Source organism: Squalius cephalus (genome assembly GCF_949319135.1).
Source record: "Squalius cephalus genome assembly, chromosome: 10".
NCBI lineage: Eukaryota > Metazoa > Chordata > Actinopteri > Cypriniformes > Leuciscidae > Squalius > Squalius cephalus.
Genome location: NC_137131.1, coordinates 6,482,006 through 6,495,324, shown reverse-complemented (window position 1 = coordinate 6,495,324; position 13,319 = coordinate 6,482,006). Strand labels below are relative to the sequence as shown.

Here is a 13,319-nt window from a genome sequence, read left to right as displayed (position 1 = left end):
ACAAATACTTATTGTTGCATAATAATGCATAGTCTTTCACTTGATATTTAAATTCCTTTTTATAGAAAGAATCAAACATTTTAGCATTTTAAGCAGGTGTGTAGAAAAAAAACATTGAAAATATGCATCAATTACAGAAGTTATTATAATCTGATATAATATTTTATAGTTTTATATAATGTGTTAACAATATAGAAAATAAAACCTAGTATTTTCTTTTTAAAACAATTACGAATACCAACTCAAACAGAACCGATTCAGGGCCAAATTTCAGAATTCATGATGCATTCCTAAACAATACAAACAATCAGAACAAATTGATACCCCATTTGAAGTAAAATAAATATTAATATTCTATATAATATATATATGGCATTAAAATTGTGTTACCGTATATTATAACACAAAATAATGAAGTCAGTTTGGTGCAAATCATTTATTCCTCTGGGATCATATTTGTTCTTACATTTTGTAAAAAATAGTTAGCAATAAAAGCTAGGGTAGGAGGCTCAAGTGAGGGGTAACAAATATTTCGCGTAACTGCATACAGTATATATACCATTCTTAGACACCAGAGTACAATGATGGGACCATTTCCACACAGAACAGTAACCTGAAGCGACTTACTGTACAAATACAATGCTCACTTTGGCACAACCCTCTCTGTGATCAATTGACAGCACATTCAAACGATGGCACCTTACAACAATGCTTTAAAAAAAAAGACCAATTATTATGTGATGCGCAACTGGTGTAAAGATATTCTTCACAACCAGCCAGGGCTACGTATGGTTACATGATTTCTAATAGCTAAACATGAAGCAAACTTTGGAGTGTCGACTTTCTAAAAAAAAAAAGGAAACATAATGGACTCAATTGATCATATGGGCTAAGTGCAAAACGTTCAGTGTGTGTCAAGCATTGGGAGCGCTGATCTAGGGGGGCGGCGATTAGTAAGTGATATTGGTGGGGGGAAGTATTTGTGACGCTGTACACTGGTGTCATGGGAGGTATTTGTTCAACAGCAAAAACTTTTGCTAAACCCATTAAAACAAGCTTGCAGCCCTCCTACAATACAGAAAAGGAGGCAGTCTCTTCAGCTGAGGTCAAACCGTGGCTTCTGGAAAACAAACAAACGAAAAAAAAAAAAAAAAAGACAGACACATGTTTAGCACACTTCTCGAAGGACCTTCTCGCCTTGGCCCTGCCCTTGATTCAGGTATAGGTTCAAGTTTAGATATGGGCCCCTCGGAGCTTGTCTCTTGGCTTGTAACGCGAGCAGGAGCGGAGGCATGCCGTGTGTCTAAGCGTTTTGCATCTCTTTGCCGATCTTGTAGCTGAGGATCTTGTTCCAGTCGATCTTGGTACGGGTGACGGGAAGCTGCCGACGTAAGGCCTTGAAGGTGGTGTCAGACATGGTCTGGTAGTTCTCACTGATGGCCGTCTGGAAAGCAAACGGCAGGGGAAATCAAACTTTGCACGTTATTGATTTGATCAGGTGATCAATTCATTTCATTCTCTATCAAGAGTAACATTCAATGTCAGTGCTGTAAAACAATGACTAACCAATCAAAATCAACTGGAAAACTAACCTGATATTCATTCTCAGCATTTTCAATGATTCTGACAAATTCCTTGGCAGTCTGTACCTCATTCTGTTGAAATATAAGAACAAAAAAAGATCACTAAACCACTAAAACAAAAGAATTAAATGGATTTCCTGGGCAATTTCATATTTCTTTCCTCTCTTATTATCTTCTCAACAAAGAAAGGAAGCATGTAGCGCTAGTACAACTAAACGATAAGCGAAAGGAATAAAACATCAGGTGCTTAACTGATGCTTTTTCTAATTTATCATTCTCGTCTTGCTATTGCAAGCATTCGGAAATTGAGATTTGCAGTGAAAGTTTGAGGCAGCAAGATGTCTAAATGAATATTATATTCTGGAAAACTGTACATCCAACATTGACAATTAAAGGTTATTATAATTAATAGCAATTAGCTTAAGCAAAGATTCTTTTACATATGCTTATACTAATTGTACAGGCTTAAACAAAATCCCAATCTCGGTGATGTTAAATATATACTACTTTGAGTGGGACGATACTGGGTTATATTGGGTTCACGAGAACGAGACGATATTTCAACCAAAATTTTTTAAGGGAAATGATGCACTTGGCATTGAGAAAGGTCACATGATCGAAACATTTGCCATTAAAGCAGTGGTTTTATCTGGCAAATTTTGTCTTTCCTCATTGATAGAGTGCACTGGCTTTTTCTGAATCATTTCCCTTGGGGTTTTTTTGGTCTACGCACCAGATATGAACAGTTATTAAGGAGCGGTGAGTTTTTGCCAATTTCTCAACACAATTTTTAGGAAACCTTCGAAGACAAAATATATGACTGAAAGTCACAAAATGCAAAATAATATAGGTGCACTTTGAAATGTTTTAACTCATCTAGTGCTGTCACTAATGATTATGTTGTCAATCGAGTAATTAGTTGATTATTTAGATGATTAATCGGATCATTTTTGTGAACAATGCCCTTTAAAATGACTTAAAATTAGGGCTGTCAAACGATTAACCGCATCCAAAATAAAAGTTTGTTTTTACATAATATGTGTGTGTGTACGGTGTATAATTATTTTCTATATATAAATACACACACATGCATGTATATATTTAAGAAATATTTGCATGTATATACTGTGTATATATATATTTATATTATATATAAATATTTTATATATAAATAACACATTTTTCTTAAATATATATGCATGTGTGTGTATTTATATATAGAATATAATTATACTCCATACACACATATATTATGTAAACACAAACTTTTATTTTGGATTCGATTAATCGCGACTAATCGTTTGACAGCCCTACTTAAAATACATTTATAATATCAATGAGGCAATAATAATTGATCCAAAATCAAGTAATCTTAAGTAATCTTAAGCTTATATTGAACACTGTTAAAATACATAATGTTACATACATAATATCAACTTATGTATATTATGTATTATAACAAATGCCTGCAGAGGGCGCCAACAGCCTGGTGAATGTTGTTGTTACACGACAGCATGATCAAACCCTTGTTTAATATTGGCCAAACAACTTTTCATTTAAATGTCCACATAATCTTTCATATTTGGCCAATTCATTAAGATAGAAATGCTACAGCCACTGTAATCTCTTAAACAAGAATATGTGGACATCAAAACATGCAAACTCAGAGCAAGGGTTTAAACTTATTTTGAAATTGCGACGAACAATTTGCATATTTAGAAACATACTGATGCATTCTCCTGTGTTGGCATGGGTTTATAGTTGATTTATGTTACAAATTTGGTGAAATGACGCATGCTGCGTTCCCAGATAAACGTTAAAGGCAACCTAAACTCACGCACGTAAACGATAACAGTGGAACAATTCGCAATGAAACAAAGCGTGTCAGACTTTTTATGCGTTTCCAAATGCACGTTATTGGAAACCCAAACGAACAGCAAAGTTTGGCCACAAACTCAATGCTGATATCGTGAGACAGACTGTCACCTCGACGCTCGAGATCTCATCACGCCCCTATATACTATTGTTCAAAAGTTCGGAGCTGGTAAGATTTTTTTTAAAAGGTTTTGGAAGAAGTCTTTTCTGCTAAACAAGGACACATTTATTTAATCAAAAATACAGTAAAAATGGATTTATTGCAACATAATATTAGTTTAAAATTACTTTTCTATTTTAATATATTTTGAAAAAGCCATTTATTCCTGTGATGCCAAAGCTGAATTTTCAGCATCAATACTCCAGTCTTCAGTGTCACATGATCCATCAGAAAGAAAGTTAAAAAAACAGCATTTTTTTTTAAATAGAAATCTTTTGTAACATTATAAATGTCTGTCAGGCAGCAACAGAGCTAACAAATCCAAGAACTCAACAAAGCTCAGAAAACAAACAGTGTGAGCAGATGTACTAAAAATACTTCATCTGTCAATCCAGCACCACACCTACTGTCATTAGAAACGTCATTCTTAGGACAGCCGGCTGTTCCTTTATCAGGCAGGTTGTTTGTGTTGTACTGACTCATTAACAGGAAGTCTTGAGTTCAATGACTGTTTCAAATAACTTACGTTGATGACCAGAGACTCTTGCACATCCTTGTGGCTGACCAGCTGCACGTTGCCATCCTCATAATAATGAACCTGGATCTTCAGCACTCCCACCACCTGAGCAGTGGGCTGAGAAATGGAGAACTTCCATTCCGATCGGCAGCGCCCGTTCCTGTGTGCAGAGAAATGGAGGAAGTTTAACGGTAATTAATCATACAGACAAGAAGAACAAGACTGACAGTGTTTCTAGTAGTTTGATTGTGGAAAGAAAGCAATGTTGCATGCAATCCTCTATAATTATACTAAAAACCATTCACTATTTAGTTCCTAGAAATCTGTTATGGATATGACATCTCAAAGAAAGATGTTCTTTTGTGCCGTTAAGCCACGTGTTGTGCTGTCTGTACGCGTGAAAGAGCAAAACTAGTTTGTCAGTACAGTGTGTAGGTGACCTTTGCCGTCTAGTGCACCTGTTCTCCATTCAAAAGACACATACTGTAATTGTATCTAGAAACAGTAAAGTCACGATCTGGGTGGGGCAGAGCTCATTCCACACATCTAAAGATCATATATCATAATTGGAACAAAGCCGGTATCTGCATCAGGCATTGAGCCTCGTTCAAAGCAAAGAGTGAACAACTATTGTTTTTTTAAGAGCCATTCACACAGAATGTGTTTTTACTTTAAAACGCAGAGACGTGGGTTCTTAAACTTTTTAACTTGAGCACTTGCAAAAGGCAAGAGATGCGAGTGCAACAGTCAAACACGTCCGTCTAGCTTGTTTACCTAGAAAAGCAATGCAAATATAGCGCAGTGGAATAGAAAAACTTGTTTTGTTCGAACCGGCCCTTAAGAGTACCAATCAAAATTTTGGAAAAACAATTTAGTACAATGGGCTCTCTAAACCAACTTGACCAGGTGCATCCTGGGAAATTCACACATAAGCCCTATTCAAACTGTAATTGTTTTAAAGGGAAATGCAAGGTATTTTCAACATTAACTGGAGTTAGTCTGTGATTTTATTGCCGTCCAAATCAAGGATGTCGATTAATAAACATTTGACAGATGTGAATGCGATAACTTGTTGATGTTGCGACAAACACAACAGATATATTCGCCTCAGAGAAGAAAGTACATGGATTGTATTTTGTCGCACTTTTATTAATCTTGATTTCTCACTACATGTGTGCTTTTTCTGGGCAAGTCGGAGTGAGCTGCAGCGCTAATAGAGTCTCATGAACATGCAAAGACGACAAACATCCAAGGTCAGGATTTTCATTAAATAAAAAATAAAATGGGATTTCATGGGATCGTTCTGTGACACTTTTTATTCTCCCTTTGTGGTCCGAAAAAGAAAGAAGCGCATACAGCATTAGAACACCACCAGGGTGAGTAAATAATGACTTAATTGTAATTTTTGGGGTGAACTAAACCTTTAAAGCTCAAGTCATACTATTAAAAACAGGATAAACAAAGAAATTACCAGAAATTTTTGGGCTGAAACTGATGACCCTCGATACAGGCAATGATGGTTTGCTGTCCATCAATGGTTTTCGCATAAACCTAAAGACAACAATACAAGAACTGTCAGCAAACGTGTCTTACAAACTGCTTTATTAAACTAGCTTTTCCTTTAACATAAACCCAAATGAGATCTAGTGAACTCACAGTGCAGACTCCAGTGGGGTAATGGTCTTTGACATACGCCCTCAGAGCTTCGTCACAAGCATCTCTCCACGGCCTGAGGGCTGCCTCACCCTCATAAGACTGTAGGTCACTCGCCTCTTTCCTCAGTTGGTCAAACTTGAACGACTGTTTCTTACGAGGGTCAAAGAATCGGCCGTGGCCAAGGTCTCCATGCTCTGTGATCAAAACCTGCAGTTTGGAAGCAGTTTGAGTACAATTTAATACAATATTCCGTTTAAAATACACACTTTTTTCCTGCTGTAGATTTAAAGGGATAGTTCACCCTAAAATGAAAATTCTGTCATTACTCACCCTCATGTTGTTCCAAACCCATAAGACTTTCGTTTATCTTCGGAACACAAATGAAGATCTTTTTAATGAAATCTGAGAGCTTTCTGTCCCTCCATTGATAGCCTATGCAACTACCACTTTCAAGCCCCAGAAAAGTAGTAGTAGAGACTAGGGCTGTCAAACGATTAATCGCGATTAATCGCATCCAAAATAAAAGTTTGTTTTTACATAATACATGTGTGTGTACAGTGTATAATTATTTTCTATATATAAATACACACACATGCATGTATATATTTAAGAAATATTTGCATGTATATACTGTGTATATATATATTAATATTATATATAATTTATATTATATATAAATATTTTATATATAAATAACACATTTTCTTAAATATATATATGCATGTGTGTGTATTTATATATAGAAAATAATTATAATCCGTACACAGACATAAATTATGTAAACAAACTTTTATTTTGGATCGCGATTAATCGTTTGACAGCCCTAGTACAGACATTATAAAAGTAATCCATGTGACTCCAGTAATTTAACCTCAATTTTATGAAGCAAGGCAAGTGCTTTGTTTGTGCAATTCTTTTTTTACCACTTTATCTACAAAATATTAATCTCCAACGCGTGTTCTCGAGAGAACCACGACGCATGCGTGTTGTGTTTTGACGCAAGAGCAGATGCTGGAGACGTATGTCGGAGATTTCAGATTTTATTAAAAAGATCTTCATTTGTGTTCTGAAGATGAACGAAAGTCTTACGGGTTTAGAACTACATGAAGGTGAGGAATTAATGACAGAATTTTCCTTTTTGGGTGAACTAGCCCTTTAAGGGTTTTGACTAGCAGCAGATTACAATTACCAATCAAACTAAACACACCAAAGGCAGCCTGAGAGCCAAAACGTTTGCGTACTGGTGTGAAATAAAAAATAAAATAAAAAAACCTGCTGAATTTTGAGTGCGAATCACAGTTGAATTTTTTAATTAAAATTCAAATACTATTAGTTGTTTTCTTTATCAACAGAAAATGGCATTAACAACCCATTTTATTCCAGTAATGTGATATATTTTAGTGAAACAGAATATTCTCTGAGAAAAATTAACAAAACGTATGGCAGGACCTGGTTTTATTCATTGATATAATGGATAGTTAGTTACAATCCATATTTTATTACTCTTAAATATGAGTTTGCTAAAACAATGGCTGAAAAATATTTGGCTATTGGTTAAAATTAAGGTGACCGTCTAGGTGAAGTAATTTCATGCACATTTTTGACAAGCAGTTTCCAAAGACAACTATCGTTTTCTTTGGAATAATGTGCATTGGTGAATCGTGCACAAAATGACCAGGAATGTGTGTTAAAGGGATAGTTCACACAAAAATGTAAATTCTCTCATTTACTCACCCTAATGCCATCCCTGATGTATATGACTTTATTTCTTCAGATAAACACAAACAAAGATTTTTAGGAAAATAATCCATAGTAAAATAAGCCATTAAATGGGTGTCGCTTGAAAAATCACACAGAGTTTGTGATGGCAACACTTCTCACGCAGGCTTTATAACACACATCCCTTTTGTTAACGCTCATATGACAGCAGACCAGAGGCAATTTTATATTTTATTTTTTAGTTAAAAAATGTATAGTTAAAAAAGTTCAAAATATTAGTATTTTTCTTAAACACCTATTGTTTCGCATCAGAAGACATTTGATTCATCCACGGGGGTTGTATGGATTATCGCCACGATCGCTGTGTGTGGTTTTCCAAGCGTCAAACAAGCAGCAGCCTTTCAATGGCATTACATGGACTCACAAAGATGGATTATTTAAAAAAAAAAAAAAATCCTATACTTTGGGGATGGCATGAGGATGAGTAAATGATGAGAGAATTTTCATTTTTGGTTGAACCATCCCTTAAAGAAAGTAAATAGGGTCCATTTCACTTCCTGGTGAACGTTAAGTGAACGTTAATCACCTGATCTTCACTTCCATCAAGTTTAGCAGGTGTGAACTGATCCATGTTGTACTGGGCAAAGGCACTGTCACAAACAGAAAACAATGTTTAGTATCATACTTAAAATTTGCAACATTAACAGATAATCTCTGATTAATGATTCACAAAATGTTATCAAGGACTTTTTATAAATCCACTGAGCTAAATATATCACTTCTCCATAGACATATTCATAGTGTGAAGGGGATTCTGAACTGAAAGAGACACTGAAAACTGGTTGTGCACAAATGGCCTCTGTTGGACAGAGTCTAGACTCCATTTTATAGTACCATAATAGTACAATAAAGACAGGCTACTCACTGAGCCGCCCCTTCCCTGAGCAGATTGTCATTATTGAGCAGTAGCCGCACATCTGAAACCAAAGAAAAGGCATCATGTGATATCATGTGAACATTATGATGTCAGCGAGTCAAGTTGCGACTTAAATATATAGTCATTATAATGTGATTCCTCCAAACATGTACTACTATTCAAAAACTTTTTTATTTTTTTGGAAAGAAATGAATACTATATATTCAGCAAGGATGGATTGAATTGTTCAAAGTAACAGTATAATGTACATTTATAATATAACAAAAAATATTTTGAATAATTGCCATTTTGAACTTTCTATTCATCAAAGAATCCTGCAATAAATGCATCACGGATTCCACACAAAAAAATTAAGCAGCACAACTGTTTTCGACATTGATAATGATAAAAATAAATCAATTCTTGAGCAGAAAATCTGCATATTAGAATGATTTCTGAAGGATCATGTGACAGTTTCAGTTTTGCATCACAGGAATAAAATACATTTGAAAATATACTACAATAGAAAACTATTATTTTAAATTGTTAATAACCTTGCTGAGCAAAAGAGACTTTTTTTTTTCTAGGGCTGTCAAACGATTAATCGCGATTAATCGCATCCAAAATAAACGTTTGTGTTTACATAATTTATGTCTGTGTACGGAGTATAATTATTTTCTATATATAAATACACACACATGCATATATATATTTAAGAAAATGTGTTATTTATATATAAAATATTTATATATAATATAAATTATATATAATATATATATACACAGTATATACATGCAAATATTTCTTAAATATATACATGCATGTGTGCGTATTTATATATAGAAAATAATTATACACCGTACACACACATGTATTATGTAAAAACAAACTTTTATTTTGGATGCGATTAATCGCGATTAATCGTTTAACAGCCCTATTTTTTTCAAAAACATTCAAAAATCTTAAGATCTTAAAATGAAGGAAGTACACGATATGCCAGGTGTGCTTTTCTGTCTTTATGATATCTGTATACATTTTTCATGAACGTTTTACCATTGAAGACTTCGTTGAACTCTCCAGGGGGAGCATGGATGACAAAATTTGCAGCAATGCGGACCTGTGGAAAAAGAAGAGTAAAACTTATGAAGAAAGTGCGAGCGCTTCATACACATGCAAAATTCATGTCAAGTGTTTATTCAAACCCTAAGCTTCCAGAAAACGTCTAAAACCTTAAAACAACCCCAAGAAAAACGGTCACTTTTGAGAATCGTTGGGGTGTTATGCATATGGTACACACATTTCCATAGTCTCTAAGAGCCACAAACACTTATCAGCTAAATGAAGCCGGTATCTATGCACTTCCTTTGAAAAGAGGTCAAATGGTGCCTTAGCAACACACTGTGCCCACATCGGGTCACTCCTTAGAAGGCGGCAGGGTTGAGGCTTTTCTTAGCAGTGCACATGTAAGCATTATGGGCCAGGCAGTGACACCGAGTCCTGCTCTGACTCCCATTCTGGACTCATTCCAGTGGAAACCACTACAGGGTCTGTCTTCACTGACAAACATAACAGACTAACAAACAAATATGGTAAAAAAAAAAAAAAAACACCTGTTGAGTATATTTTGTCCACAATTAACTGAGAAAAAATATATCTGGTTACGTTATTTGGAAATGAAATGGTTCAAATCCAAATAATTGTAAGAATGATCAAACCATCTAATGAAGAAAATATGTCAACTTACACATCGTATAACAACTTTCAATTCTATTGAAAGTGAAGTTATCTAGGATGCCTAAAAAAAAGTTTTGTTTCTCCAAAACATTCCTTGCATCAAAGCTAAAATATGTGCAACAAAATCATGCCTGATCTTGACGGTTGTTCTGATTGGACCTTGGGTTGTTCTCATAACAGCATTTCTAAAACCTAAATTTGATCTGTATGTAGAAATAATGCACATTTTCAGACAAAAAGAATTGTGTTTTTGGTTTCGTTGTCCAATCACACGTTCAAAAAAGTGAACCTTTATTACTGACAGGCGGTGAGGTAAAATTAATACATTATTGTAGATGAGTTAATAACTGACCCACACAATATAGCACTTTATTATGTACTATTGTACACCCAAAGTGCTTTACAATCATATCAGCCTCAGATTTCTGCAGAATTTGAATTCCTGTCATTAATGAAAATCTACAAATTACTCATAACATATTGAAAAACAGCCTGTTTTCCGCTGGAATACTACAATAAAGTTTTTTGTGTGGTTGAATTCTCCATCTTGCTCACACTTTTAGTTGGAAGAAGCAATCTGCTCAATTCCCGTACAACTGCTTTAATATAACAAACATTTTAAAGGGTTAGAAAGCCAAAAAAAATGTCCAGGGTGCTCAGGGAGTTCAATAAAAAGTGTTTGAAGGTGCTCTTTGGGATCGGGAATTCAAATAAATGTAGGAAAGAGAAGATCCAAGGCAATCTTCAAAATTATTTAAAAAGCCTTTATTTAACTGGCTAGGCCTATATCATGGTAGAAAATTTAAAAGAACCACGCGTAGCAGCACAAACAGCCTTCTTCAGGGTGTAAAAGGGTTTTTAAAGGGTTAGTTCACCCAAAAAATTTAAATTCTGTCATTAATTATTCGCCTTCATGTCATTCCAAACCCATAAGACTTTCGTTCATCTTCTGAACACAAATGAAGATCCTTTTAATGAAATCTGAGAGCTTTCTGACCCTTCATAGACGGCTACACAACTACCACTTTGACGCTTCAAAAAGTTCATAAAGAGATTGTAAAAATAATCCATATTAAGCAGTTTAGTCAATTATCTGAAAAGACTTGATCGCTTTCTATAATAAACAGATTTAATTTAGGCTATTAAATATTCACATATAACCATTGATCAGCAAACATAAACAGAAGCTCAACCGAACCTGCTTGATGCACAGGAATGAACCTCATTGGTTCTCGCATGTGAAGCGAACACGCTTGAGCTTCTGTTAACCACAACTGATGTGTGAGTTGATGAGAGTTCATATGTGAATAAAAGCCTAAATTCAATCTGTTCATCATATAAAGCGATCGAGTCTCTTCAGAAAATTTGGACTAAACCGCGTTTTACAATCTCTTTATGAACCTTTTGAAGCGTCAAAGTGGTAGTTGCGTAGCGGTCAATCGAGGGCCAGAAAGATCTCAGATTTCATCAAAAAGATCTTCATTTGTGTTCTGAAGATGAACGAAAGTGTTTGGAGCAACATGAGGATGAGTAATTAATGACAGAATTTTCATTTTGGGGTGAACTATCCCTTTAAGATTTCAAAACATACTAAAATAGTGTGTTCAACATTATTATCCTATACGTATGACTAATAATATCCAAATAAAATTTTAAAAAATCATTATTTTCATCTTTTTTTTTTACATAAAAAAACTGTGCCCTCAAGTACAGGATAAGTTAGGCAATCTTTAGCTCTCACGGATGTTAGACAACATATCAGGGGTATCTAAATATCACATCTACGCTACTCAATCTTCAGCAGTTTGCAGCTGCAACAAGCTTTCCACATCTAAGCATTTCTGAAATGCTTCTTTCCTCCTTCAACTGGCCTCAACACGACTGCTTATCATTTGCAGAGGTGGAGGGGCGAGTTCGCGCATAGGAACAGCCCGTGACTCGCGTCGGCTCGAGGCAGAGGGAGAGCGCGTGAGACCGGAAGAGCCGCGCGCATGTAAGAGCATGCAGAAAGAGGGCTGGGTCACCGACACTCAGCTGAGAATACAAACAAGACCAGAGCTGAGGTTGCGCCCCTGTTTCAGTGCAAGGAAAGAACTTCCCCTTGGCCTCAGTCAGCACATAAATCCAAAACGGCAAATGAAATGAAGCCATTTATATATGCGATAAGATTAGAAACAAATACACATATATAGCAACAGTGATCTAAAATAAGTTTGTTATACGACACTCGAGTGTCATAACATGTTAAGTTATATGACAGAGAATAAAAAGTGCATTACTGTAAATATACATGATGTTATATACAACACATAAATTGTTAATACTGATGAAGTTATTTCCCCGCTTATTTAGATACCTCAGCAACCAGCCTCTACGAATAGTCCGTGAACTCAACAATACTTCCAATGTTGATGCGGAACCGCTACTATTATCTAATAGAAAACATTTTCTACATGTAAAAAATCATATTAATCGCAAATCTCAGTCACCTTCTAACACAGTCTAGCGTCTCTGAGAGTGCGATCTTCGATTAGATCGAGTTTCAGTTAGCCTGCTAGCTTCCTTAGCACACTCTTCATCGCGGATTTTATTGACTTTAAATCATCCATTACGCATAATAACGTATATGACATGTTCATGAGAGTATAAAAGGTGTACATATACTAATAACAGACAAGGGAAGATAAATCAGGGAGCCTGAATAGATAATCATATACCTTCTCCTCGTCGGAAAGCTGTTCCTCAAAGTCCGCCATCTTGGCTCAATTGGACCTGCCCTGTCAAAGTGCACCACGGGAAAACAATCGTAAACATGACAAAATAGTTAAAAAATGCATATTTACCTACTCAACGTAAAGTTTATTTGCTGCACTCTGCGACCTCTGTCACGTAAGTTTTAATGAAAAAATATTAGCATGTTTTAGCAGAAATTTCTTATTTTATTTTTTATAATGTTTTGATTCAGTAAAGACTAAAAAAAGTTGTCATTCATGTTTTAAGCGAATTAGCCATTTACAGTATTATCCAAGCATATAACCTGTAGAGTGTTTTTGTTTAATTTTTTGTAGCCTGTTTTACTGTTTGTGCTCTTAAATTTCCTTTAAGTATGTTTGTTGTTCTCAGTACCAAATATAAAAAAAAAAGTATTTAAGTATATTT

At 35.1% G+C, this 13,319-nt stretch overlaps 1 protein-coding gene across 1 annotated transcript; it reads right to left on the bottom strand.

The window, feature by feature from the left end:
- Window positions 1-417: 417 nt before the first annotated feature.
- Window positions 418-12,969, bottom strand: capza1a (capping actin protein of muscle Z-line subunit alpha 1a). The gene is made up of 9 exons (XM_079883978.1): window positions 12,878-12,969; window positions 9,480-9,543; window positions 8,436-8,487; window positions 8,097-8,160; window positions 5,792-5,998; window positions 5,607-5,686; window positions 4,145-4,295; window positions 1,593-1,655; window positions 418-1,444 (listed from the first exon to the last, which is right to left on the bottom strand). Exons 1-9 carry the CDS (start codon window positions 12,914-12,916, stop codon window positions 1,304-1,306), a joined length of 861 nt encoding a protein of 286 aa, XP_079740104.1. The 5' UTR covers window positions 12,917-12,969; the 3' UTR covers window positions 418-1,303.
- Window positions 12,970-13,319: the final 350 nt, after the last annotated feature.

What these genes read in the sequence shown, in the direction of transcription:
- capza1a (XM_079883978.1), bottom strand. Translation starts at nt 12,916, where the DNA reads ATGGCGGACTTTGAGGAACAGCTTTCCGACGAGGAGAAG. An exon ending in GTTCAACGAAGTCTTCAATG is followed by an intron (nt 8,488 to 9,479) that starts GTAAAACGTTCA and finishes CTTTGGTTTCAG; the next exon opens with ATGTGCGGCTACTGCTCAAT. An exon ending in ATGCTGAGAATGAATATCAG is followed by an intron (nt 1,445 to 1,592) that starts GTTAGTTTTCCA and finishes TTTGCTTTCCAG; the next exon opens with ACGGCCATCAGTGAGAACTA.